General features: G+C 41.7%; 1 protein-coding gene across 1 annotated transcript in view; it reads right to left on the bottom strand.

Moving 5' to 3' along the window:
• Positions 1–26,427, bottom strand: part of TECTA (tectorin alpha) — a 74,441-nt gene that overhangs the window by 6,684 nt on the left and 41,330 nt on the right. The window contains exons 12-19 of the mRNA XM_012644900.1: positions 22,484–22,683; positions 18,024–18,407; positions 15,787–16,073; positions 13,872–14,167; positions 10,773–10,883; positions 9,367–9,569; positions 8,227–8,390; positions 7,525–7,773 (exon numbers count right to left, since the gene is read on the bottom strand). Coding sequence (XP_012500354.1) covers positions 7,525–7,773; positions 8,227–8,390; positions 9,367–9,569; positions 10,773–10,883; positions 13,872–14,167; positions 15,787–16,073; positions 18,024–18,407; positions 22,484–22,683 — 1,894 coding nt within the window. The remainder of the gene's footprint in view (positions 1–7,524; positions 7,774–8,226; positions 8,391–9,366; positions 9,570–10,772; positions 10,884–13,871; positions 14,168–15,786; positions 16,074–18,023; positions 18,408–22,483; positions 22,684–26,427) is intronic.

Raw genomic sequence — 26,427 nt, 5'->3', positions numbered from 1 at the left:
AAAAAAAAAAAAAAAAAAAAAGACACCAGCTGGACCCAGAAGTGTGGCCAGGTCTCCAGCACTCTAGCCCATGCCGTGTCCCACTCCCTGGGGAATGGGACATGCAGTACACCGGTGAGGCTGCCCCTGGGAAAAAGGGAGCTGAAGCACGTGCTCTCCAGAGCCTGAGAACCACCTTCCTGGGCCACTGCCACTGACAGCAACCCTATCTCCCCAGCATCAGGACCACCACACACTTGCATGTCCCTTCAGGGGGCCTGGGGACCAGCCCACCCAGGTGCCATCCTGGGGCTTGAGGACAGGTCCACCCTGCCCGCTGCTGCCAGCACCCATACACGTCATCCAGGGGCCTGGGAATCAACCCACCCCACCTGTCACCACCAGCACCCACACATGCCTTCCAGGGGCCTGAGAATAGGCCCATCCAGGCTGCTATCACTGCTGCCACTGGTGCCCAAGTGTGGCTTCTGGTGCCATCTGGGGACCTAGGGATCAATCCACCCCATCCACCACCACTGGTGCCTGTGTACACCATTGGGGGACCTGACAACAGGCCTGCCCTGCCTTCTATAGCCTGTGCCCCTATGCACCATTTGGGTGCCTGAGGACAGGCCTGTCCAACCTGCCACTGCCAGTGCCCATGCATGTCATCCAGGGGCCTGGGGATTGTTCTGCCATGCCTGCCACTGCTAGTGACCATGCACATTTTTTAGGAGCCCAAAAACAGGCCTGTTCAACCTGCCACCACCCGTACCTAGGGGCCTGGGGACTGGCCCACCCAGCCTGCCACCACCACTGCTGGTGCCTGCACATGCTGTTTGGGGGCCCAAGAGCTGGCCTGTTGCTGCTAATGCCATCACTAACACCGTGCAACCTTCCCAGGGATCTGAGGACCCATCCACCCACCTGGCCTATCATTGCCACTGCCAGCACCTGAGCAAGCCACCTGAAGGCCCAAGGATCAGCCCACCTGGACCTGCTACCAACAGTACCTGCATATGCTACCAGTGGCCCAAGGACCAGCATGTGTGGCCTGCCACTATAAGCACTGGTGTCCAAGGACCAGCCCACCTGGCATCCTCATCCCCAGCAAAGCTTCACCACAGCGTCCACTAACAACTGCAGCCTAAGCCACTGAAGAACTCACAGAACCACTGATGCTGATTACAGCTGAAAAAATAATATGGAGATGACTATAATACTGTGCCCACCCAGAATCAAAGCCAAAGCATCCTACCCAACCAACACTATAGATATATCTATAGGAAAAAGTCTTCCCCTATGAAAGCCAATCCATAAAATTAGAAGAAGTGACTATTACATTAGATGCCCAGATATCAATGTAAACACACAAGAAACATGAAATGGCAAGGAAACATGACATCTCCACAGGAACACAAAAATTCTCCAGCAACAAATTCCAACAAAAAATAAATCTATAAAATGCCTCAAAAAATTCAAAATAATGGTATTAAAGAAGCTCAGTAAGATCCAAGAGAACACAGATAAATAATACAAAGAAATAAGAAAACAATTCATGATCTGAATGAGAAATTCAACAAAGAGCCAGATATCTTTTAAAAAAGAACCAAACAGAAATCCTAGGACCAAATAATTCAATGAATGAAAGAAAAAATATAATTTAGAGTTTCAAAAATAGCAGCAGAAGGGACTTTTGAAGTTGAATTCAGCTCTTTTGAAATAACCCATTCCGAAAAGAAAGAAAGGAGAAAGAAAGAAAGAAAAAAGAAAATAGAAAGCCTGTGTAAAATACAGAATAACATAAAGCGAACAAATATTTGAATTTGAATTTTGGAATTTCCAAAAGGAGAAGAGATATCAAAAGGCATAGCAAACCAATTTAATGAAATAATAATTGAAAACATCCCAAGTCTTCCAAGAACTATAGACATCCAGATACAGGAAGCTCAAAGATCCCAGAAAGATTCAACCCAAAGGTCTTCTCCAAGGCATATTATAATCAAACTGTCAAAAGTCTAAGACAAAGAGAAAATTCTAAAAACAGCAAGAGAAAAATGTCAAGTCACATATAAAGGAATCCCCCTCAGACTTACAACAGATTTCTCAGCAGAAACCTTACAGGCCCAAGCCAAAGGCCAGAAGAGAATGGGATGATATATTCAAAGTGCTGACAGAACAAAACCTGCTAACCAATAATACTATACTCAGCACAGCTATTCTTCAAAAATGAAGAAGAAATAAAGTCTTTCCCAGGTAAGAAAAATTGAGGGAATTCATCATCATTAGGACAACCCTAAAAGAAACACTCACATCTAGAAGCAAAAGGATATCTACCATAATGAAAACATATGAAAGTATAAAACTCAATGGTAGAACAGACACACAAACGAGAAAGAAAAAAAAGCCAAATGTTATAGCTACAGGAAACCACTAAATGGCAATGATACACAATAGGAAAGGAAGAAATGAACAAAGGATATACAAAATAATCAGGAAACAATCAACAAAATGATGGCAATAAGTCATCACCTACCAATAATAACCTTGAATGTAAACAGATGAAATTCTCCACTTAAAAGATATAGACTGGCTAAATGAATTAAAAAAACATGACCTAACTACAGACTGCCTATAAGAAATTCACTTGACCAGTACAGACACATACAGACTGAAAGTGAAAGGATAGACAAAGATATTCCACACAAACAAAAACCAAAAGCAAGTAAGAATAGCTATATATCAGATAAAATAGACTTTAAGTCAAAAACTGTAAAAAGAGACAAAGAAGGTCATTATATAATGAAAAAGAGATCAATTCAGCAAGAAGATATAACAATTCTAAATAGGTATGCACCCAACACTGGAGCATCCAGATATATAAAGTAAATATCTATCTCTCTAAAGTCTATCTCTCTAAAAGAAGAGATAGACACCAATACAATAATAGTTGGGGATTTCAACACCCCAATCTCAGCACTGGACAGATCATCTAAACAGAAAATCAACAAAGAAACACTGGGTTTAAATTACACTTTAGACCCAGTGGACCTAATATACATTTATAGAACATTTTATCCAACAGCTGCAGAATACACATTCTTCTCATCAGCATATGGAACATTCTCTAAGACAGACCACATGTTAGACCCTGTGGCCAAATTTGTTTAAAAACAAATTTTTAAAAATTGTAATCATATCAAGTATTTTCTTAGAGCACAGTGGAAGAAAACTAGAAACCAATAATAAGAGGAACTTTGGAAAGTGTACAAATAGATGGAAATTAAGCAACATGATCCTGAACTATCACTGAGTCAAAGAAGAAATTAAGGAGGAAATAAAAACATTTCCTAAAACAAATGAAAATGGAAACAACATACCAAAACCTATGAGATACAGAAAAAGCAGTGCTAAAGGGGAAGTTTATAACAATAAACACCTACATCAAAAAAGTAGAAAGATTTTAAATAACCTAATGATGTACCTCAATGAACTAGAAAAGCAAAAAGAAAACAAACCCAAATTTAGTGGAAGGAAGAAATAGTAAAGGTCAGAAAAGAACTAAATAAAACAGGGACTAAAAACAAAAACAAAGGATCAACAAAATGAAAAATTCGTTTTTTGGAATGATAAAAAAATTGATAAAGCACTGGCTAGACTAACCAAGAAAAAGAAAGAAGGTCCAAATAAATAAAATCAGAAACTAAAAGGGAGACATTACAGTGGACACTACAGAAATACAAAGGATTGTTAGAGATTATTATGAACAACTATATGCTAACAAATGAGAAAACCTAAAAAAAAAAAAAATGAATACATTCCTGGACACATACAATCCACTAATATTGGGCCAGGAAGAAGGAGAAAACCTGAACAGACCAATAATGAATAACAAGATAAAAGCAATAATAAAAAGTTTCCCAACAAAGAAAAGTCCAGGACTGGATGGCTTTACTACTGAATTCTACCAAACTTATGAAAAAGAACTAATGCCAATTCTCAAATTATTGCAAAAAATTGAAGAGGAGGGAATTCTTCCTAATTCATTATAGGAGGCCAGCATTACCCTACTACCAAAACCAGACAAAGATACAACAACAAAAAAGCAAAACTACAGGCCAATGTCCCTGATGAACACAGACACAAAAATCCTCAACAAAATACTAGCAAACTGAGTCCAACAACATGTTAAAATGATGATACACCATGAATAAGTGGGATTTATACCGGGGATGCAAGCATAGTTCAACATATGTAAATCAATAAATGGGATACATCACATCAATAAAATGAAGGGCAAAACCCATATGATCATCTCAATAGATGTAGAAAAAGCACTTGATAAAATTCAACATCTCTTCATGACAAAAATTCACAAAAAATTAGGCATAGAAGGAACAAACCTCAACATACTAAAGGCCATATGTGATAGACCCACAGCTAACATCATATTGAATGGGGGAAAGCTGAAACCCTTTCCTCTAAGAATTGGATCAAGACAGAGATGCCCACTTTTACCACTCTTTCGCAACATACTACTGGAAGTCCTAGCCAGAGCAATCAGGCAAGAAAGAGAAATAAAAGGCATCCAAATTGGAGACTAAGAAGTCAAATTATCCCTCTTCACAGAAAACATGATCTTATAAATAGAAAAACCTAAAGTCTCCACCAAAACCTTGTAGAACTGCAAGTGAATTCAGTAAAGTTGTAGGATACAAAATCAACATTCAAAAATCAGTAGCATTTCTAAACACCAATAATGAATTGGCTGGAAAAGAAATCAAGAAACCAATCCCATTTATAAAAGCTAGCAAAAAAATACCCAGGAATAAATTCAAGAAAGGATGTGAAAGTCCTCTACAAGGAAAACTATGAAACACTGATGAAAGAAATTGAAGAGGACATAAACCAATGGAAAGACATTCCACGCTCATGAATCAGAAAAATTAATATTGTTAAAATGACCACACTACACAACGCAATCTGCACATTCAATGCAATCCCTATTAAAATACCAATAATATTTTTCACAGAAATAGAAAAAAAAATCCTAAAATTCATGAGGAATCACAAAAGATCATGAATAGCCAAAACAATGCCAAGTAAAAAGAACAAAGGTGGAGGTACCACACTACCTGAGTTCAAAATATACTACAAAGCTATACTAACCCAAACAGCAATGGTATTGATGTAAACACAGACACACATACCAATGGAACTGAATAGAAATCCCAGAAATAAATTCATGTTTTTACAGCTAAACGATTTTCAACACAGGCACCAAGAACATACATTGGGGAAAGGACACCCTATTCAACAAATGGTACTGAGAAAACTAGGTGTCTATGTGCAGAAGAATGAAACCAGGCCCCTATCTCTCACCATGTACTAAAATCAACTCAAAATAGCTTAAAAATTTAAATGTAAGACCCAAAGATTAAAAACTTCTAAAAGAAAATGTAGGGGAAATGCTTCAGGACATTAGCCTAGCAAATATTTTGTGGCTAAGACTTCAAAAGCACAGGCAACGAAAACAAAAATAAACAAATAGGACTATATTAAACTAAAAACCTTCTGCACAGCAAAGGAAACCATCAAAAGAGTGAAGAGACTACCTGTAGAATGCAAAAATACATTTGCAAACTATTCATCTGACAAGGGACTAATATCTGGAATATACAAGAAACTCAATCCAACAGCAAAAAACACACACACACACAAATAATCCCATTAAAACATGGGCAAAGGAGCTGAGTAGATATTTAGCAAAAGAAGACACACAAATGGCCAACGGGTATATGAAAAAATATTCAACATCACTAATCATTATGAAAATGCAAATCAAAACCACAATGAGATATCTTACCCCAGTTAGAATGGCTATTATGAAAAAGTTAAAAAATATCAAATGCTGGCAAGGATGTAGGGAAAAGGGAACTCTTAAACACTGTTGGTGGGAATGTAAATCAGTATAGCCATTTTGGAAAAGAGTATGGAGTTTTCTCAAAAAACTAAAAATAGAACTACAGTATGATCCAGCAATCCCACAACTGGGTGTTTATCCAAAGAAAGGGAAATCAATATATCAAAGGGATACTTATGCCCCCATGTTTATAGAAGTACTATTCACAATAGCCAAAATATGGAATCCACCTGTCAGTGGATGAATGGGTAAAGGAAATGTGGTACATATACACAGTGGAATACTATTCAGCCCTAAAAAGAATAAAATGCTGTCATGTGCAGCAACATAGATGGAACTAGAGATCATTATGTTAAGTGAAATAAGCCAGGCAAAGAAAGACAATAGCTCATGTTCTCACTCGTATGTGGGAGCTAAAAAAGGGGATCTCACAGAGGTAGACAGTAGAATGATGGTCACCAGAGGCTGGGAAGGGTGTGTGAGGAGGGATTGAGAAGGGGTTGGTTAATGGGTACAAACATACAATTAGATAGAAGAAATAAGTTCTAGTGTTCAATAGCACAGTAGGGTGACTGACTATATTTAACAACAATTTACTGTGTATTTCAAAATAGCTGGAAGAGATTTGAAATGTTTCCAACACAATGAAATGATTAATATTCAAGGTGATGGATATCCTAAATATCATAATTTCATCATTACACATTTTATGCATGCATCAAAATATCACACGTACCCCATAAATATGTATACATAAAATTATGTATCAATAAAAATTTTCAGTAAACATTTCTAAAAAGTAATTCAAATAAAGAAAGGAATTATTGTGTTAGGGTGATGAGAATGTTCTAAAATTAGATTATGATGATGTTTGCATTCCTCTGAAAATTTACTAAAAATCATTGAATTTTACACTTAAAGCAAGTACATGTTATTGTCTATAAATTATGTATACAATAAAGCTGTTAAAAATGAATTATTGTAAAATATAATATGTGTAAATAGCCTGACATAACCAGTAAATGTTTTTAAAACGTAAAGATAATTATTCTTATTGCAGTTAGTCTATAGTCTTTTCTTCCCATTCATTCATTCTTTCATTCAATAAATTTTGTTGTGTAACCACCTATGTCTGAGGAAATATACTAGGTGATGGGCACATAATGTTGAGTAAAAAGAAACTCGTTGAGTTTATAGGCTGTTGATTTCTCTTTTATTTTGGTAGATATCCTATGTGTTAACCTTTAGTTATTCTCATTACATACATTCATTTGTAGAATTTCACATTCCTCTCAAATTGAAGTCCAAAGTAGGCAAGACAGAATTCCCCTCTCTGATCACATCGAGAATAAAAGCATCTTGTAGTTAACGTCACTTGAACTTGGGGAATCTACTACTAAACTGCTGTGTGATTTTAAGCAAGTTTCTTGATCTTGTCTGTAAAACAAAGCTTATAATATCTACATCATAGGTTATTATAAAAATTAGATGAATTAATAGATGCAAAATGCTGGCCTTGTAGGTAGTCAACAAATATTAGTTCCCATTCCCTTCCCTAAAAAATGATGTAGACAATATCATATTAAGGTTCTGAGATTGTTTTCTATGAAGAGGCTACTCACCCTCCTTCAATGATGAAGTACCGGAGCTTATCGTTGCTGTCGCGGGAGGGGGTGGCATAGCATTTGTTGAGCGTTAGGATCAAATGTGTGGCGTCAGCTCCAACCACAAAGACCCCTACATACAGCACATCTCGAGTCGTCAACACTACTTCCCCCTGGCGGTAAGGATGTTTGTAGGAGGCATTTTTGTAGAGCGCCATCTTGGTGGTGAAGCTGCCTTCTTGGGTTGGAACTGTCAGGTTAATGACACTAAAAGGGAAACAATCATGAGGCAGGGAACCCAAAACAATTATATTTATTCAGTTATCTACCATTTTTCAAGCTGAAAATGCAGAGGGAAGGCAAAGCATGCAGTAGTGAGGTCTAAGGCTGTGCTATCTGCTATGGTACCCGCTAGCCACATGGGGAAATTAAACTTAAATGAAATGAGATGAAATGAAAAATTCAATTCCCCAGCCCCTGAGCCACATTGCCAGTGCTCAGTGGCCACATGTAGCTACTGTATTGGATAGTACAGATGGAACACTTCTATTATCGTACAAAGTTCTATTGAGCAATGCTGTTCTAAAGTGTTTAAGTTCAAGAAATGTGAATTACGTTTTTCCTAGGGCATCAAAGACAAATGCTAGCAATTTTGATTATGCTAACCTTAACTGTCAAGGAACAGAAAAAGCACTGTGCACAGCCCAGGAGATCCTCTACCTTAGCATAGGCTTCACAACGGAATCCAAGGAGATCTTGATATCCAGCTCATAAGCGCATGAAAATTCCACATTGATCGTGCGGTCCCTGGTGATGATGTTGCCAGTGTTGTTGGCACTTTCGATCCAGAGTGTGTTTTTATACATGATATGAGTGGCATTGGACTGCAGAGCAAGGGGAGGTCAGAAATCATTAAGTCTGGGAGTATGTGGCTTGCATTTCAAATCCATATCCCTGAAAGTAGAGAAATGGCTTCATTCCATATCTAATGCAGAGGCCAGTATAAATCAGTATGGTGCTAGCCTCAGCATTTACTGGGGGGAAGAAAAGTATTACAACAGATGTCAAGAGCACCCTTCAGGGTGATAACCTTGAATGTCCACAGAGGGTGATTTCATCTACTACTGAATTCTAACTACAACCAGCCCCCAGTTTTCTGTGGGAACCCAAGGTAGGAACAGCATGAAATACTGCCATTGCAAAGTAATAGAAATCTTCTTTTTTAATGCTCAGTTTAAACTCTCTCCACCAATCTTTTACCAGACATGGACCAAAATGAAGAAGTGTAAGTTTCACCTCTTTACTCCTTTCACTTTCTGATAAAAGTGTTAATGAAGAGAGCTATGAATAAAAGACACGAAGCAGGAAGGAGAAAGGAGAGAAGCATGATGCTTTGCTAACCTACACACTGGATAATCTGACACTAGAAGGTGGGACCTCACTATGTTATATATACAGTATTATATATTTATATTATATATTTTAACAGCCAACTGTTAAATGATGTTTGGGACTCCCTTACCCCGCAAGATAGCTGAGCCCAGCCTCATTTACAATAGAAACAAGAGAAAGGTAACAACAATTCTGCCTGTCCACATGCCAGACAAAGGACATCAGCAGGCATCACAAACCAAGGAAAGAAACACGTCACTGGTCAAGCTCTCCCTGTTCAGTCAATCACTTAGTTCCAAAAGATGGTCGCCCTTGCTGTCCTTCATTTTGCACATGCCTTCAGCTGTTCTCCAGGGCGCTCATTTTTAAGTAGATCACCGTAAAGTTGGCTTTAAGGACAATAAATGTGCAAACACTAGGGGCTGTCACTACCTCTGCCGGGTGCCCTTTGCTGTCCCGTTTTCTCACCTGCACAATGTTTCCACAATTCCCTTTGGTGTTGTTGATCTGAAAGGAGATAAAATCTTCCCCCTCGATGCCGGTGCACTGTCTGTCATTGATCCTCACGCCCTCCCTCTCAAAGCCGAGCTGGAAGAGTTTGCACTTAGATATGGACACTTCCATCTGGGCCGCCTTGCAGGTCACCTCTGCATCAATAATGTCATATGAGTCTGTGGGAACAGTTATTATGAAAGGCAAATCAGTGGGAGTCTCACTGCATGGGTGGGGGTGAGGCCTCCCATCACCATTCGCCTTTAGAAGAGGCAAATGATCTCCATTCGAAGGCTGTAGCACTTCTAATTACACTTTGATCAGACCAAATGAGTTTATGAATTCATTCGAAGCACAGGCAGAGCCTTTTTTAAAAGACAGAAATGCTAATAAAGTGTCTTTTGTCTTTTCTTTAGAAACCCAGGCCTTCCCCCCACACTGGTGGCAGCGTCTTTTCTATAAGCTCCGTACAGAATCGGGCACATTGTGGCTTGGCTACAGAGCATGCCCTCAGGGACAGCAGCGCTGGCCAGGCCACATTCAAAGCCCTGGCTGAATCCAGCTCAGAAGAACTCCTAGAGATCGCCGGGTGAGCACTAGGAACTTGCTTTCTGACATGGCGATGCCCCAGTTGACATTTTCTCTGTGCATGTAAACACCAGCTAATAAGCACTACAGAAACAGAGGAAAACATTTTCATCTGCTTAGGTGAAGCCTTTGTCCCCTCCTGTGGAGCCTTTTAGTCAATTAGGCTTTTTTTCTTGAATGATGTCAAATTTAGCACATGACTCTGAGTTACTTGGTTCCAGAACAGGGGCGGAGCTGGAAGGCAAAGTAGCTCCACTTCAAGCTGACATGGATGAGGCCATTTCTACCCGAAGGGAGCTACAGTTAGGAACAAGACCTAGAGTCCTAGTTATTTATGGCTTGCTTCAAACATTTCAGTTGTCTCTTAAGGACCAAAAAGCGCTGGGCTAGATAAAACTGGCTTTAAAGGAACCTTAAGGTACCTGGCACCCTGGTCCTATTTCTTTCATACTGGCGTCAAACCACTTTAATTCCTTGTGCGTCCAAAAGATCAATATGGACCTCTTTGATGTTGAACGTGGCCTCAGACAGGACTGGCCAATTCCACTCATGCACACATTTATGTGTTATAATTTACTGAAGAAAAGGATGTAGCTATGAGGAAATGAACATTCACCTACTTTGAAGAGGTTGGAGTGCTTCCTTGTTCTGCTTAAATGCTCCCGAAGGCTTCGCTATTTGCATGTCTAACCTACAGAGGGTCATGCATCAAGGTTCTTGCTGGAGCTTTGCTATGCACTGCCAGGCTTCTCCTATGGGCCTTTCTGGGTGGGGAGGTGGCACTTGTCACTCACTGTTTCCGTAGGGGGGCGGCTCGATGCAGCCGCACAGCTCCCCGCCGTTGCCCAGCTCGCAGGTTCTGTTGGGACAGTCCGCCCCCACACAGGGATCTTCAACCACTCCTGCTAAAAAGGAAAACACACAGAAACACGCACAACTTGATTTTCACACCTACGCCAGGTAGCATGTGGTTCCACTCTGGACTTGCCACTTTTATCGAATCAGAAATGGTCAGATGGCAGCTGCAAGTTGACAGGCAGGGAAACCTTCCAGAAAATAATGGCAATAGCTGATAGCTGGTAACTGGGTGCTTGCTATGGGCCTGGCATTGTGCTTCATGCTTTAGCTGGATTATCTCCTCTGACCCTCACAAATACCCTTCAAGCTAAGTATTATAATCCCCATTTCACAGGTGAAACTTGCCCAAGGTCACAAGTGAAGGTAAATGGTGAAGACCGAATACACAGAAGCTCATAACGGCTAAGGCGTACCATGATTACTGTGCCTACTGCACTATATTCCACCTACTTGCATTTGTATCTTGACATTTATATAAAGAGTAGGGTCCAAATCATTTATCTCTATGTTCCCGGCATCCAACCACCTCATAGCTGGTGCACAATAAACATTTGTCATCAATGAATATTTTTGTGCCAGTAAGATCACAGAGAGGTCCCCATCCCAGGGCTTCTTAGTCCTTTTTGATTCTTGGTCTACTTTCCCCCATAAACTTCTACTTGATTTTATAAAAATAGACAAACCAAAAACCTCCACATAGCTTGCCAGCATTGACTTAGATTCATGGTACTGTTTTGCCAAAAGGGTAAAACTCTAAGTAAAATATAAATGTATGTGGAGTATCATCAGCATGTTATTACAAACAATATTTCTGTAACAGATGAGACTACCTGTAAGATATTCAACGCCTTGGTTTGAGAACCACTAGCTGGGAGCATATTCTTTTAGATACTCATTTCTTTATTTAAAGAATCTCTCTTCCTATCAAGATAGAACAATCCTCCTGTTCATCATGGTATATAATGGTTAGTGCTAAAGAAACAACTGTTCAATCCCAGCAGGAGCCAAGTTGGCTTCAAGAGATTTTTAAAAAAAGAGTTTAAAACGGATCCAAAATTTCAGTGAGATAGAAGGAATAAATTCAAGTATCTATTGTATATCACAGAGCCTATAATTAGTAACAATATACTGTACACTTGCAAATTACTGAGAGTGTATTTTAAGTGTTCTCACCATACATGCAGAGAGAGAGAGAGAGAGACAGAGAGAAAGTTTAAAAACAAAACAAAAAGCCCAAGCTGTCACACAGCTCCACGTAGCTCCCCTGATTCGGGCACCATGCCCCTCTGGTCAGCAACTACCTGCACTAGGTAGAAGTACATGGATGGCTTAGCATCAACCCATCTTAATTTCTGGAAAGACGACTGAAGGAAATCCTTCAGCATCGTCTAAATACATTCACTTTTAAAAAGCTTCCTTTTATAAATACCCCCTTACTTGCCCAGTGTGCTCAGAACCTAACACAGTGCTAAGTACACAGCAGCCACCCAGCGAATGTTACAGTTTGAAAATGACCAAAGAGAGAAACAGAAAGACAGCGCTGAGGTTAGAGTCCACGGAAAGGAAAAAACTCCTTTGCAAATGTGGTGGTCCATCTGCCAAAGGGCAAACAAGGCGCACCCTTAAACTGAGGGGAGCTTTGAGATTTAAACAGAAATGATATATTTTTTTAAAAATTCCAGATCATTTTGAAAGTTCAGAACAGTTAATTTTAAAGTTATTTAAGGTTTTGCTTATTGACGTAGCAAAGTAAAATATTGAAATCATCATACAAAACATTTTTGTTAATTTCCAGCAGAAATTAGTAATCTGTTTGCTAACAATTTCTGAAATCACTGATACATATTTTAATTAACTACATTGTTTTAAGGTTCTGAATTAAGTTCATTCCTATACTTGATCAGGTATAGTCTGCAAGTTTACTAATGTGTATGTACAGTCTAGAAATGAGCCTGTTTTCATAGCAGTACCTGTATACTCACCGGGTTGTTGTGTGTCAGGGTACAAAACATGTCCTGTTGGTCACATTGATGGGAATGACCATTTATACATACTGACACACATATATGTTTATGACCCATTTGTGGGGTATTTTTGGTTTTTTTTTGAGGCAGAGTCTCACTCTGTTGCCCCAGCTAGAGTGCTGTGGCATCAGCCTAGCTCGCAGCAACCTCAAACTCCTGAGCTCAAGCAATCCTACTGTCTCAGCTTTCTGAGTAGCTGGGACCACGGGCTTGCACCACCATGCCCAGCTAATTTTTTCTATCTTTAGTTGTCTGGCTAATTTCTTTCTATTTTTAGTAGAGACGGGGTCTTGCTCTTGCTCAGGCTGGTCTCCAACTCCTGACCTCAAGCGATCCTCATGCCTTGGCCTCCCAGAGTGCTAGGATGACAGGCATGAGCCACCACGTGCAGCCTGACCCATTTGTACGTTTATATATATTATACTTGCTCCATCTATTTGATTAACATAGTAAGAAAATGAATAATGGAAATAAACATCAAAATAATTTTCTTACTACAGAAAAAAATAAAAGAATCTACAAATCTTTATTTTATCAGCTAATTGAATATATGTCATCCCCTTATAAATCCAATGGTAGCTTCCTTTCAACCGAGGTAGATACAGCCAGCGCAATTCCAGCTCAACTTGCTCCTTGCCGCATGCCTTCCCTTTCTGATAAGGGCTCTGACTCATGTTAAAGGAGCCAAGGTAAAACTGAGTTTGGTAACTAAAATCAATCAGGAATCCCATACTACGTCCCTCTGCCTCCTAAGTCCCTACACTGGTGCCCCTCCAGCCCAGGGAACCTCATCTTCGCATTGGTTTTCCAAACTCAGTAACTGGACAAGCACTACCAGTGGGTCAGGCTCCACTGAAGTGTCCCCCGTTGCAGCTCAAACTCTCTCCCATCCCGGAGAGATCTGTGCGCAAAGAGGGAGAGGACCAGTCATCCCTAGACAAAGCAATGCTACCAGCAAAGCTGTTCTTTTCACTTATAAAGGAATCCACAGAAATAAAATAATTCTCTTACAGCAATTCTCCTTCTCAATCCACTCGGTGCTAAGGATCCCGAAGGAGCGGCAGGCCTCCCCGTAGGCGGCCAGGGAACCGCACAGCTGGAACTTCTGGTGGTTGTAGCAGCCATCCAGGTAGCAGGACTCGTAGAAGGGGAGGGGATCGAGAAGCCCATAGCAGGGCTGGAAGAAGCCCTTCATGTCGGTGAGCTTCAGGCAGTAGCCATCGCCCTGCATCTTCTGGATGTGCACATTGTCACACATGGCTGTGTACTGTGAGAACTGCAGCTCGTTGCAGCTGGGGGCAAGAGGTCTGGTCAGACGGAGTGAAGCAAAAACAGCCATCCGAGATCACCAGGGGAAGGTAAACCACATCTGTACCTGTTTTACTACCCTCGAAGTGAATGCAGTGTGCCGATTCCAACACTGATTAGCTATGTGAGCTTTGGAAAGTCAGATACTACTGGTCTCTCTACCTATCCCTCTAAGGAAGTGAAACGTGAGGCAGTGATTCCTGTTTCCATCACTGAAATACAATGAGGGTAAAATCAATAATGGATTGGTAGCCAAAGTGCCACAGAAAAGGCAGATGTTGACATAATAACAACACTTTGATATAACTGATTGAGATAATTGGTCTAATAACCATTAACAGGTATTGATGTAATAACCAATAGCAATAATAATAGTTATGATAGTTTGGTGGAATTAAAGATTTCAAAGGAAGTCCACAAGTCTTCTAAACCACTTCCAGTTTAGCCATCAGGGACCAAAAACAAAACATTTACAAGAAAATTGGTGTCTGCCCAATGATAGTTTATAAAAGCAGGAGGGAAGGAAGGGAGGGAGGGAGGCAGAAAAGGAGGGAAGGAGGAAAAGTTCAAATGGAATCATAATTCCTCAGGAAGAACTGAGCCTTGCTTATCTTTGGAAACACCAGAATGGCTTAAATGTCCAAAGTTGTCTTTCTTCTCCCTGTGGGTCAAGGCGTGGCATTCTAGAGAGATCATCGAATTAGGAATCTTGACATCTAGTCCTGGCTTTGCCACTTACAAGATCTCCTCCTGTAAATCATTCACTACTTTAGCCTCTATTTCACCTGGGAAGGGAAGAGATTAGATAAGATATTGCCCAAGTTTCTTCCCAGCTCTGGGTCTTACAATTCACAGGATAGTCTAATATACAATACATTATTCAGTATCATATTCCAGAAATTCTAAATTCTAGAAGTTCAGGAGTGCCATTTCTACAACTGGGTATTTAGCTCTTTAAGCACAAGGGAATTCAGCCATTGTACAAGCAAAGAAATACCAGGTAAGAGAAGCATATCTATAGATCCAGAAAGGTATCAACATCATTCAGCAGCCCAGAGGGGCCCTAAATTAAAAACCTTTGGAGTAACTTTAGATCACTCTGCTGGCCAGGGGAGGTGGGCCTGATAATAACCTTCCTGACTTCTATAATAATTTTAAAAAGGCTTTCCTGATTCCCACCAACTTCTACCTACACGACCATGACCAAGCCTTCTGGTAAGAGTCAAGGACACACAGTTAGACCCAGCACCAGGGAGCAAAGAATAGCCCTTCTTCTTCTGAGTCAACTCTTAATTCCATCCCCAGCAGGGGTGCCTAGGTCTCAGGTGGGCAGCTGGTCAAGGCTTTAGAGTTCTAATCCTAGGCACGCTCTTCTGTTTAGCCAAGGGCTAGATGACATGAAAATTTAGAGTCATATTGTCTAAGCTTAATTCCTTCCCCTGCAGTTCAAGAAATTACTGGGGCCTCTGATCATCAAAGCTCCGAAGACCTTTGGCTCAGCCCTGTAGGAGAGGAGGAACAGTGCTAAGGAAAGCACTTTCCTCGTTTGTACTTTCCGTGGATGTGGGAGGATTTGGGTCACCGAGTCTGGTGGCTGGAACTATGTGGACACTCTCACCTCTTCTGCATGCCATTGGTTTTCCAGCTTTGGGCCAGCACCACGCTGCTCACCACCGGCTTCCCCCGCAAAGTCACATAGTCATCTGTCAGGTCCCCATTGAAGTTCCCACAGAGGCCACACACTTTGTTCTGCAGCCTCTCACTGATGCTGATTTTAATGACGTTGAAACCATTGTAGTATATCTGGATGTCAGGGCTGGTGTCGATCACCAGAAACCCCTCGCTGCTGTAGATTTTGGTTGCCAACCCAGTTATAAATGGAACATTCACTTGTGTGCCATTCACCTGTTGGAGGGGGAAAAAAAGGAAATGATTACCCCTTAGAGCAAGGGTTGGCAAACTTTTTCAGTAAAGGGCCAGAGAAAATATTTTAGGCATTGCAGACCTTATGACCTGTGATGCAACTATCATGTTCTACCCTGGTGGCATGACAGCAGCCACAGACAATACGTAGCTATTAATAAATGATCATGGCTATCTTCCAACAAAGCTTTATTTACAAAAACAGGCAGCAAGCAGATTTGGTCGCAGGCCACAGTTTGCCAACCCTACCCTAGAGTTTAAGGGCACTCACTCATCTTACTGTCCACTGTTCCCCCAAATGAAGCAAACTATGTGGCAGAAGTGGGGGAGAGAGGGCGAGAGAAAAGAAAACATTAGGAAAGTATAACCCACAATGAATGGCTGAATTTTTGTATAAAATTTTCCCCAGCATAAGCCAATTACTGAAAATGAAATCTCAATCCTGCACCAAGGAGAGTCTAACACAGTCCGAATGAATCTGGGTATCATTGCCATGTTTATCGTTTTCTTGTTCATAATGTTCAAACTGGAGGTCCCCCCAGAGGTCCTACAGGCACAGTATTTTCTGCATTTGTCATTTTCCTGCTTTATAACATTTTCTTTTCTTAGCCCTTGGGACTGAATATGACATGCTTTTCCTGTACTTACCAAATAAAATTTTCACCCCCAGGTTATTAGTAACTTTTATTTCTTGTAAAAAAAAAAAGCAGATACCATTTTAAAAAAATGAGTCCTTACTATTTTGACTAGCTTGGGGTATTTTGCTCAGCAACAATGTCAGTTTTACTCTTTCAAATGGACATTTTTATCTTCTAGCTCCTGTATTCTGGACTAATGCTGTTGTGTCAACGTAGGCCAATTTGCAAAAGGAATGAGAATGTCAAAAACGGTAGTAACTTTTATTGAAGTTAAAAACCAGGATTAAAATCCAGATTCTTCCTTTTAAGCTCCAACAACACCCCTGGTCTTTTGCCTAATGCTGGATACTAAGCTATTTGATGACTCTTCATATAAAGATACACTCAATGCCTGATTATCTGAGCCGGTGGAAAGTAAATAAATACAATAACACTCAATTCCATAAAATGTTACTGTGGCTCTCTCCCAGTCCCCCCATCTGTGCTCACAGCATTGGGCCCTGGCGCCATCCTTCAGGTCTACCTGCTGTAGCAGCCTGGTTTAGCTGAGGGCCTGGGGTCACGGCCAATAGTTCATTAGAGCAGATAATCTTCTTAAATGGAAGGGATGGGAGGACTCCAAGTCACAGAGCCATATCAGTCATGGGGTGTGGGGGGTTTGCATTTAGTTGCAGACAGGTCTAAGATGAACAAGAAACCAGGCAATGGGCCTACAGAAGAGCCAACCTAAGAGAAATTCACCATATTCAGCCTCCCATTTTCTTTCACTTGGTATGTCATCACCGGGCCCTCTGATAATGCCGGATGCTCCATCGGATTTTTATTTAGGTAGTTGTTTGTATAGGCAGATGCTCACCCTCTCTTAGCTTACAGAAAGGATGGCAGAGATGAAGGGTGGGTCTTGGTATAGGCTGACGGAGTCAAGAATAATTTTAAAGGCTCTTAAAAATAAATGAGATGCCTTTTGGAAATTAACTCAGAGTAAAACTGACTCATGTACCATTTCATCACCGGAAGCTCTGTGGGGACCCATGCCAGCCACGATTATGCCCTGACCCCTGCGAGTTTCCTGAAAGGCCTCTGGAACCCTCAGCGAAGGAAACGGGGCAGTTCTTAGGCTTGTAGAATCTTTACCCTTTGACTCTTTAAAACCTGGTCATCTGTGTTTGGCATATAGGAAGCAACAACCTATTATCCCATCACTTGGTTATCTGGGAAAGTCACAATATACACTCCACTGGCCAAACTCTCGTTTCCGTGCCCGTTTCTTAGGAATCGAAGCCAGGCTGGTCACCTTGACAGTGTTCCGGTCGTTGATGAGAATCTGCTCCTCGTTAATGTAGAAATAGACGGGCGAAATGATGGTGAGGTTGGGGGACGACCACTTGTCGAAGTTGATGATGAGCTGGAAGGAGATGTCGGGCAGTTTCTGGCAGATGGTGGACAGCACGAAGGCGCAGTTGGCCGGGAAGCGGAGGAAGGCGCCGTCGAAGGTGCGGAAGACGCCGCCGCCCGCCGCCAGGCAGTAGGAGGTCTTGGTGCTGAAGCAGCCGCGCACCCCGTTGCGCAGGGCGCACTCCTCGTCCGACTTGCACTGGCGCGGGTCGCACTGGATGAGGTTGCGCCGGAAACAGCGGCAGCGCCGCGTGCAGTCGCTGTTCCAGAACAGCTGCTTGGGCTGGAAGAGAAGCGCAGTTTGCATCAGGCTGTGGTCAGGGCTGCGGGGCCCAAAGCCCAGTCCCCCTGGACCCTTCACCAGGCTGGGCTAGCCTACCTTAAAGGGGGTAGAATTTGCAACAGCGAGCAGTAGGGAGGCTGCCTCAATTCAAATGCTACATGGGTTCCATGGCATTCGGGTGCTAAACAATAGGCAATTTAAACTGTATTGGTGACAATCAAGAACTCTGTAATCTTTATGGCTGAATTGTAGAACTAATCACAGCCAACCTGAATGTGCAGCTGTTAGAGGAACTAGGTGAACAGGAAAAATATTTGGTAGACATTTTTTTTTTTTTTTGAGACAGAGTCTCACTGTGTTGCCTGGGCTAGAGTGCCGTGGCGTCAGCCTAGTTCACAGCAACCTCAAACTCCTGGGCTCAAGCAATCCTTCTGCCTCAGCCTCCCTAGTAGCTGGGACTACAGGCATGTGCCACCATGCCCGGCTAATTTTTTTCTATGTATTTTTAGTTGTCTGATTAATTTCTTTCTATTTTTAGTAGAGACGGGGTCTCGCTCTTGCTCAGGCTGATTTCGAACTCCTGAGCTCAAACAATCCGCCCGCCTCGGCCTCCCAGAGTGCTAGGATTACAGGTGTGAGCCACCGTGCCCGGCCTAGGTAGACATTTTTTTTACCAAATTGCACTTCTACCAAGTACAAGCTCCACTTCAAAGATGAAATTTCAATTCACTCGAGAAGGATAAATTGGTTCTTCAAATCTTCAATTGTCAAAAGAAAGCGATAACTAACTCTTAGGATCAACCATTTCAGCATTTCACAATCCTCACCCTTCCAAGCTTTTTCCTTGTATCTAGTCTACTTCTAATTTACTTCTGTTGGAAATACCTTCATTTCTTTTTGTCCTGAATGTGAGAGATCCAGAGAACAGCTAGGGACCAGGGAAGAAAAGTTTTGGAATCAGACCACCTCGGCTTCAATCCCAGCCGTATCTCCCCACATGTGCCATCTTGAGCAATGTTACTAGCCTCCCAGAATGTCAGTTTGCTCATCTCTAAATTGGAGATAATAATGTCTTGCGGGGCAATTGTGAAGATTAACGTAAAGCACATTTCCTGGCATAGAGCAGGCACTCAATCGATAGTAGCTGCTGTTATTATTACAGAGTGAAACCACTCATCCTCTTTTAGATAGTGAAGGAATTTTATCAAATACCTACAACATAGCATATCCTCAGTTGGAGGCAGCTATTATTTTCTGTTCTTCCCCAAACAGGCAACAATCTGTAGACACAACTCTACTTGGTAGAGTTTGTATTTTTGATCGTGCATTTGCTCTAGGCTAAGAATTCAGGAAACTGTTGGAAATTGGTAGAGATCATCCACATGGGATGTGGTCTTGACAAGTAGCCTGCGTCCTAGAGATGTGGGCACTCAATGCATTATCAACTGGCCAAAACAGTGCTATTCAGAAAAGATGTTTTAATGTCACAAAAAGGCCTATGTTTCCGTCTGGTTAGTTTTCTGCTTTAACTATAGATGTATCAAAACTTTGGATGTCAACTACGGATATAACTCAGATCCAAGGGTAGAAGACGAGGTCTTCCAGGAAAAGTTTCCTCAATCTAGTGCACTTTAAGATGCTATTGCTGATTCTTTTGTCCTCAAAGTGAAGCAGTTCCTGGAACCAAGTCTTCTCTCCCTTCAGACCTGAAACACATTCTGGGTGCCAGCAGCTTCACAAATTGACCTCATTTCTTTTATCAGATTTATAGAATAACTGAGTGGATGGTCTGGCCTCTCTCTGATAAGAAGTCAGACCTTACATTGGTAGAAAGAGAAAAATAACCTGATGTATGTGGATATGAAAGGGTAAATAACTCATCCTTGGGAGAACTTCATCATGAAATTAGCATCACAGTAGAGTGGCTGGCCTGATGCCACCTTCTTTACCTTAATTAGACATGACGACAGCTGGGTGATTACTCTACATGCTAATGGCTAGATGTGTTCTTTTTTTATTTCCAAAGAAGTTCTTTGTATAAACAAGCCCCCAAGCTTGTTTGAATGGTGGCAAGTAGATGTGGATTATTTGTTCTGTGAGTTTGCTACTTCCCAGATAAAACTGTTGTCAAAACCCACTGACTCTCTGATGAAAAACTGATAGTAATGTTTATCCTGTAGTACTAATAGCTGCCAAGAGCTATACCGTGCCTTTCCTGAGAGTTCCAAGGGCTTTTATATACATCATTTCATTAACATGCCTGGATTTTTTATTTACAAAATGTTTCTCAAGAGAATAACAAAACAACAATAACAATAGCAGCTACCAATTACTGAACAACTAGGTGCCAGGTATTAGGCTAGGCACTTGGCATAGATTATGTATACAACAACCCCACTGAGTTGGTATCATTAGCCACATTTCACTCACAGGGAAATGGAAGCTCAGGGAAATGACACAGCTTGCTCAGTGTCGTGCCTCCACGGGTAGCCCAGCTAGGATCAAACCCAGGTCTCATTCCATGAAGCCACACTGACACTCAGGATTCCCGCTGCGGGGTGCAGCACACAGCTGATAGATGGATGCATTTTGGTAAATCTCTGGGCTGGTGAGCAGAGTTTAGCAGAGTGCTTTTTGAGTTTGGAGCCTGGTTATATTTTTTCCCAGGTTGCGAGAAAACTGAATTTATTATTATTTTCTCCCGCATGTTTTGCCTTTTCCGTTCAAATGATCAATATTTCTAAGAGCTCATTTCAACATCACTTCTCCCAAGAAGTCTTCTTTTATTAATTCTACTATTTTACTCTACTTTTTCCCTGTCTTTCTAATACAGCATTGAAATAAATTTTCCACTGAAAATGAAATTGAGGTTAATTTCCACATTCCTTTTAGTCATATTTATTCCCAAAGTAAAGGCAACTTAGTTGTTCTTGAACAAGTCAATGCATCTTTACAAAAAGGAGGCATTATTTATTCTTTGCCTAGTTGATTTCCAATTCAGACATTTTAATTAGATTTCTTTTACATGCTACTGTTTCTTTTTCACTTAAAATTGATTAGTTCTGCAGGGTATTATTTTTCACTTGTTGATATGTTATTTTGTAATTGTTCTTTTGTTCCTTAAAGTACTTTTTTCCTCCCTCTTCTGCACAGATTTTTAAGTTCCTTAAGGCAGGTAAACTTGCTTTCTCATCCCTCCAATACCACCAGCATAGTGATTTACAAAAGCAGATAATTATTTGCAGTTGTTAACTGTCTAACTCCCCAACATAAGGTTTTGATGTCATTTAAACAGAGAATGAGCTTGAGGCAGAACCATGAACTAAGTACCTTTTCTAGGCAAGAGCTTTTCTAGCTTAGTATTATGGAACATAAAGAAAGATTGCAAAGTCCAAAAAGCAAAATGATTTAGTGAGCTAATATGTTTTACCGAGAAACATCTACAAAAGGCACCTTCATCGGCTCTGTGTTCAAGCCCCCACGGAGAGAGAAACAGAGGGTGGGATGTGGGGGCGCAGCAGTAAGTAGTCCGGACCGAACTCTGGGGAACAATGTCAGGGTGACAAATGGCATACCCAAAGAGGGCGCCCTTAGCTACTCTCACAGAGCTTCATTAGCCAGAAGAGGGAAGGCCACTCAGCCCAGCCTCAAGCTCCATATTTTCCAGTTAAAAATGCCCTTAGCTGAGACAGCTACAAATGTCGGATTCTCAGCCACCGTATTTTCAAAGTAGAGCCGCATGTGAAGCTTTCAAACTAAGATTTACAGGAGAGGAAACCAGAAGGGCCCGGGCTCAGACATGGGCATGGCGGAGAGAAACACAAAATGGGAGTGGGAGGGAGGCAGGGCTTGGAGACCTTGCTCATGCAGAGGGAGGAGGGCAGAGGGGAGGCCCAGATGATTTTGCAGACCCGACACTCAGCTCAGCGTGCAAGAGCTCGTTGGCACCTCCCTGCCAACGTGCCCTACACTCTTCCAATGTTGTGGGAAGGTTGGTCAATTCCGACCCAGGGCTTAGAGTTGGGGGGAAATCTTCTCACTGGCAAGGAGCACAAGGCCGGGCTCACCTCCCATACCTCGTAATATTTGCCGTCGGAGTAGCAGCCGCAGCTGTGGGGCAGGATGCAGCTCTTGCCGTTGAGGACGTAGCCCGCGTCGCACTGGCAGCCCTCCACGCAGTAGTGGTTGCAGTCGCTCTTCAGGCGGATGGCGGCGCAGCGGGGCTGGCAGACGCTCACGCAGCTCTCGTAATGGCTGTGGGCAGGGCAGGTGACGGCTGGAACGGCAGAGAGAAGTCAAGACTTGCGCAGCCACAGGGCGCCGCGAATGGTCTCTCGGTGGCCATTGCTCACCCACTCGGGGCGGCGGGAGGTGTGAGGCCTGCCGGTCCCCCGCCTGCCACCTTCCCCTTACCGCCCTCTGTTCACAGCGCCTCCGTCTGCCTCGTCCCTGTGTGCTAAGGAGCCAACGTGCAGGTGGACGTTGCCGGCGCCCCTCACCTCATCTTTGTCCTCTCCTCAGCCTCGTGTTTGAGATCCTCTGTTTCCTGCTACCTTAAGGCCACCTCCCAACATGAATCTCCACTTCACTTATGCACATCGCCCGATGACCTCCCGGGGCGCCCACGCTCCCTCCTGCCTTTAGGGCCCCCTCACGTTGATCCCCCTTATTCATGCCCTTCTCCATCCCCTCAGCCTGTCCAAATTCCTCCTTCTTCAAGTCTTATCCATATGGTCTTATCCATATGGCTCCCCCGTCCTACACCATGCCAACTCATCTTCGCCTCAGAACTTCTACAGAACCTTTTGTCAAACCAGCGGTTCACCCACAGCAGACCCCCGAGCCCCATGAGCTCTGAGAAGGCAAAGGGGCGCTGTGCACGTGTGCAGACTGGCTCATGTCTGTTACGTCCTGCCATTTTCCAAATGCATCTAGCTGCTTCCATGGAAGGTGGCTAGGGTCCTGGTGAGGGACATGGGTTCTGGAGCCAGATGAAAGAGACCTGCAGTGAGTTTCTTAGGCTCTCTGGGCCTCAGCTTCCTTATCTATAAAATACAGATACCAACAGCATGCACCTCCTGGCTGGTTGCAAGGGATTAAGTGAGTCTGTGTGCTCAGAACAGTGCTTGGCACGTAAGTAGTCAGTAAGAATAGCCAATCATTAAAGGCAGGGTTGCTTAAAAAGTTTTATAGAAGGCATTATGTTAATCAATGTACACAAAAACATAACTAGTATTATGTAACTTCTACTGTATACCACATACAGTATGTATTTGGGGGTTTATTTTATTTTTAAAATTATCTAGTGATAACATGTACTTTTGGATTGCACAACTCTATGAACTTTAACACGTATAGATTCACGTAACCACTTCCACAATATACTACACATTTTTTAAAAATATTTTTAGTTTAAAAGATAATACCTGCATGTGGTGGAAAATGCAAACCATGCAAGTAAAAGTGCAAGGTAAAGGCAACCTCTGGTAGCAAATTACAATCAATTCTTCCAGAAATTTTCTATTCATGTACAAGCACCCATTTGTGCATGTGTGTGTGTGTGCACAAAAGCACATGTATACCCTATGCCCACTTTTTTATATAAATAAAATAAATAGCATAACATGCACACTTTTCTGCTCATTGCTTTTTCGTGCCAATATTTCTTCCATTTAGCCTTAAATTATTGTTTTTACACTGCTGTGTGGTGCGTGTATTTCATGTGTTTATGCTGATGCTGCAGTGAACATTCCTGTACATATATCTTCGCCCTCATGAATAAGAGAATCTGTAGAATAAATTTCTGGATCAAAGGGTACAAATTCCACTGAACTGCCCTCTAAAGAGGCTGTGCCAATTTGGCCTCCTATCAGGGCTATGTGAGGTTTGTTTTCCTGCACCCTCGTTAGTTGTTTATTACCAAACTTTCTGATTCTTGGGAATATGAAAGGTAAAAATGCTGTATGTGCTATCTCTTTATTTGGCTTGCATTTCTTTGTGAGGTTGATCATCTTTTTAATTTGTTTATAATCGATTCATATGTCTTTTTCTGTGAGCTGCCTTTTCATGTTCTTTGCACATTTTGTGTTGTTGAAATTTTTTATTATTAAATTGTGAAATCTCTTTTTAAATTAAAACAGACTGTTGTATGTCATATGGGTTATAAAATGTCATTTGTCTTTTGACTACTTTTTTAAAATTTCTGTACATTTTCTGTTTTTGATTATGTCTTTGCCATGCAGAGATATCAAATTTTAATGTGATCAAATTTATCAAGTTTTCCTTTATAGCTTTGGATTCTTTGTTCAGAAAGGTCCTCTCTACTGCAAGATTACCAAAAAAAACTTCTTTGTTTTCTTCTGGTACTTTTATAATTTAATTTTTTATGTTTAACTTTTGTTCTGTCTGGATTTTATTTGGGAGTGAGAAATGAAGGAGGGATTTAGCCTCTTCCCAGCTAGTGTTCCTTTGTCCCTTTACTATTTACTGAATAATAAATACATTTTCCCTCAGTGATTTGAAATGCCAGCTTTACCATATACTACTTTCCCTTTAGTGTTTGGGTTTGTTTCTATACTTTATCATCTTTCCACTGGTTGGTTCTTTCTGTTCATGTGCCAGTATGAACTTGTTTTATTTTTAACTTGTTTAACGTGTTCAAGTGCCAGTATTCACAGTGACTGAAGTTCTACCATACATTGGAATATCTGGGAAGATGCACCACCAACCTAGAGATGTTCGTTGTTCTTTCAAGTATTTCAAATGAGTCCTATTTTTCCAACTAGACTGTAAACACCATATTTTATATTTCTGATTCTTCCATGGCACACAAAACAGTGCTGAGAACATGGCAGATGGTTAAGAAACATTTGGTTCTTGAAAACAAACTTTCAAATTCCCAGTACGGATTCGCTGCTTCTCTCTCCCCCACACGTGAAGTACTGAGAGTTGTGGAGCAATGGCCTGGGCTCTGCACCTGGATTTGTACTGTGGTCAGAAACATGTCCCTTGCCGTGGCCAGCAGACCAACTTAGCATTTGTGCCCTGGGTGGGCAGGAGGATGAATGGGTCCCCCTGAAAAGCAATGTAGCATAATGGAATGGACAACGGCTTTGGAATCAGGCTGACCTGGGTTTGAAGCCTGGCTCTCCACTAACTAGCGGTGTCAGGTTGGGCAGGTTACTTAGTTACTCACCTTCTCTAAACGTCTGTTTTCTCACCTATAAAATGGGGACAATAATATCTATCTCATCAACTAGCTATTAAGATAAAATGAGATACAATTTATAAATCTCCTCATATAGCGCCCGGTCCTTCAATAATACCTTCTGCTGTTAATGATAGTAATTGTAGTAGGAGGTGGAATTATTTTTAAAAATTACTCAACAAGGATTTATTGGATGTGCAGAGAAATATGTAAGAAGAACCCTAATTATCAGACTTTAGACCCAGGACTCTGAAGTATTAATAGTAAAAGCTGCCTCTGTTAAAAGGGAAACAAGGGTGGTGACACCCAGCTCTGACTGACCACTTAGCATATGGCAGGCGCTGGGTGTCGGGGTCAGAGGGGCAGCACTGCACGGCAGGGGCCGTGCTGTCTCTGGAGCCACTCTCTAACTTACCCAAGCCACTTTCCTTGGGAAAGTTACTTAATTTCCTCCTCTAGAAAATGGGACTATGAATAGAACCTACTTTGCAGGGTAGGTACTCACTTAGCATCTCACTTAGCACAGGGCCTGGCAAATAGTGAGAACTAAGCAACTGTCATCCCTCTATTTATTATGCTCTTCTCTTACTGTCTGGTACTCTAATTTAAGCCCCCCGTTAAGGGTCTGAAAGAATGATAGACTCAGCTAATGAATTTTAAGGAGAGGTTAGTAATTAAGACGATTTACCTTCCCTTCTCCCTCTAAGCCTATTTGTTCAACTTGGGTGAAGAGGTTTTCCAGTGTGTTTACCAATTAGGTAATGGAGTAATAAATTATCCCATTGATAGGAACAGTCAAATCATTGAAAAACA

The sequence above is a fragment of the Propithecus coquereli genome, unplaced genomic scaffold (genome assembly GCF_000956105.1).
Source record: "Propithecus coquereli isolate 6110/MARCELLA unplaced genomic scaffold, Pcoq_1.0 Scaffold222, whole genome shotgun sequence".
NCBI lineage: Eukaryota > Metazoa > Chordata > Mammalia > Primates > Indriidae > Propithecus > Propithecus coquereli.
The sequence above is the reverse complement of the archived record's forward strand: the minus strand, read 5'-3'. Positions and strand labels throughout refer to the sequence as shown.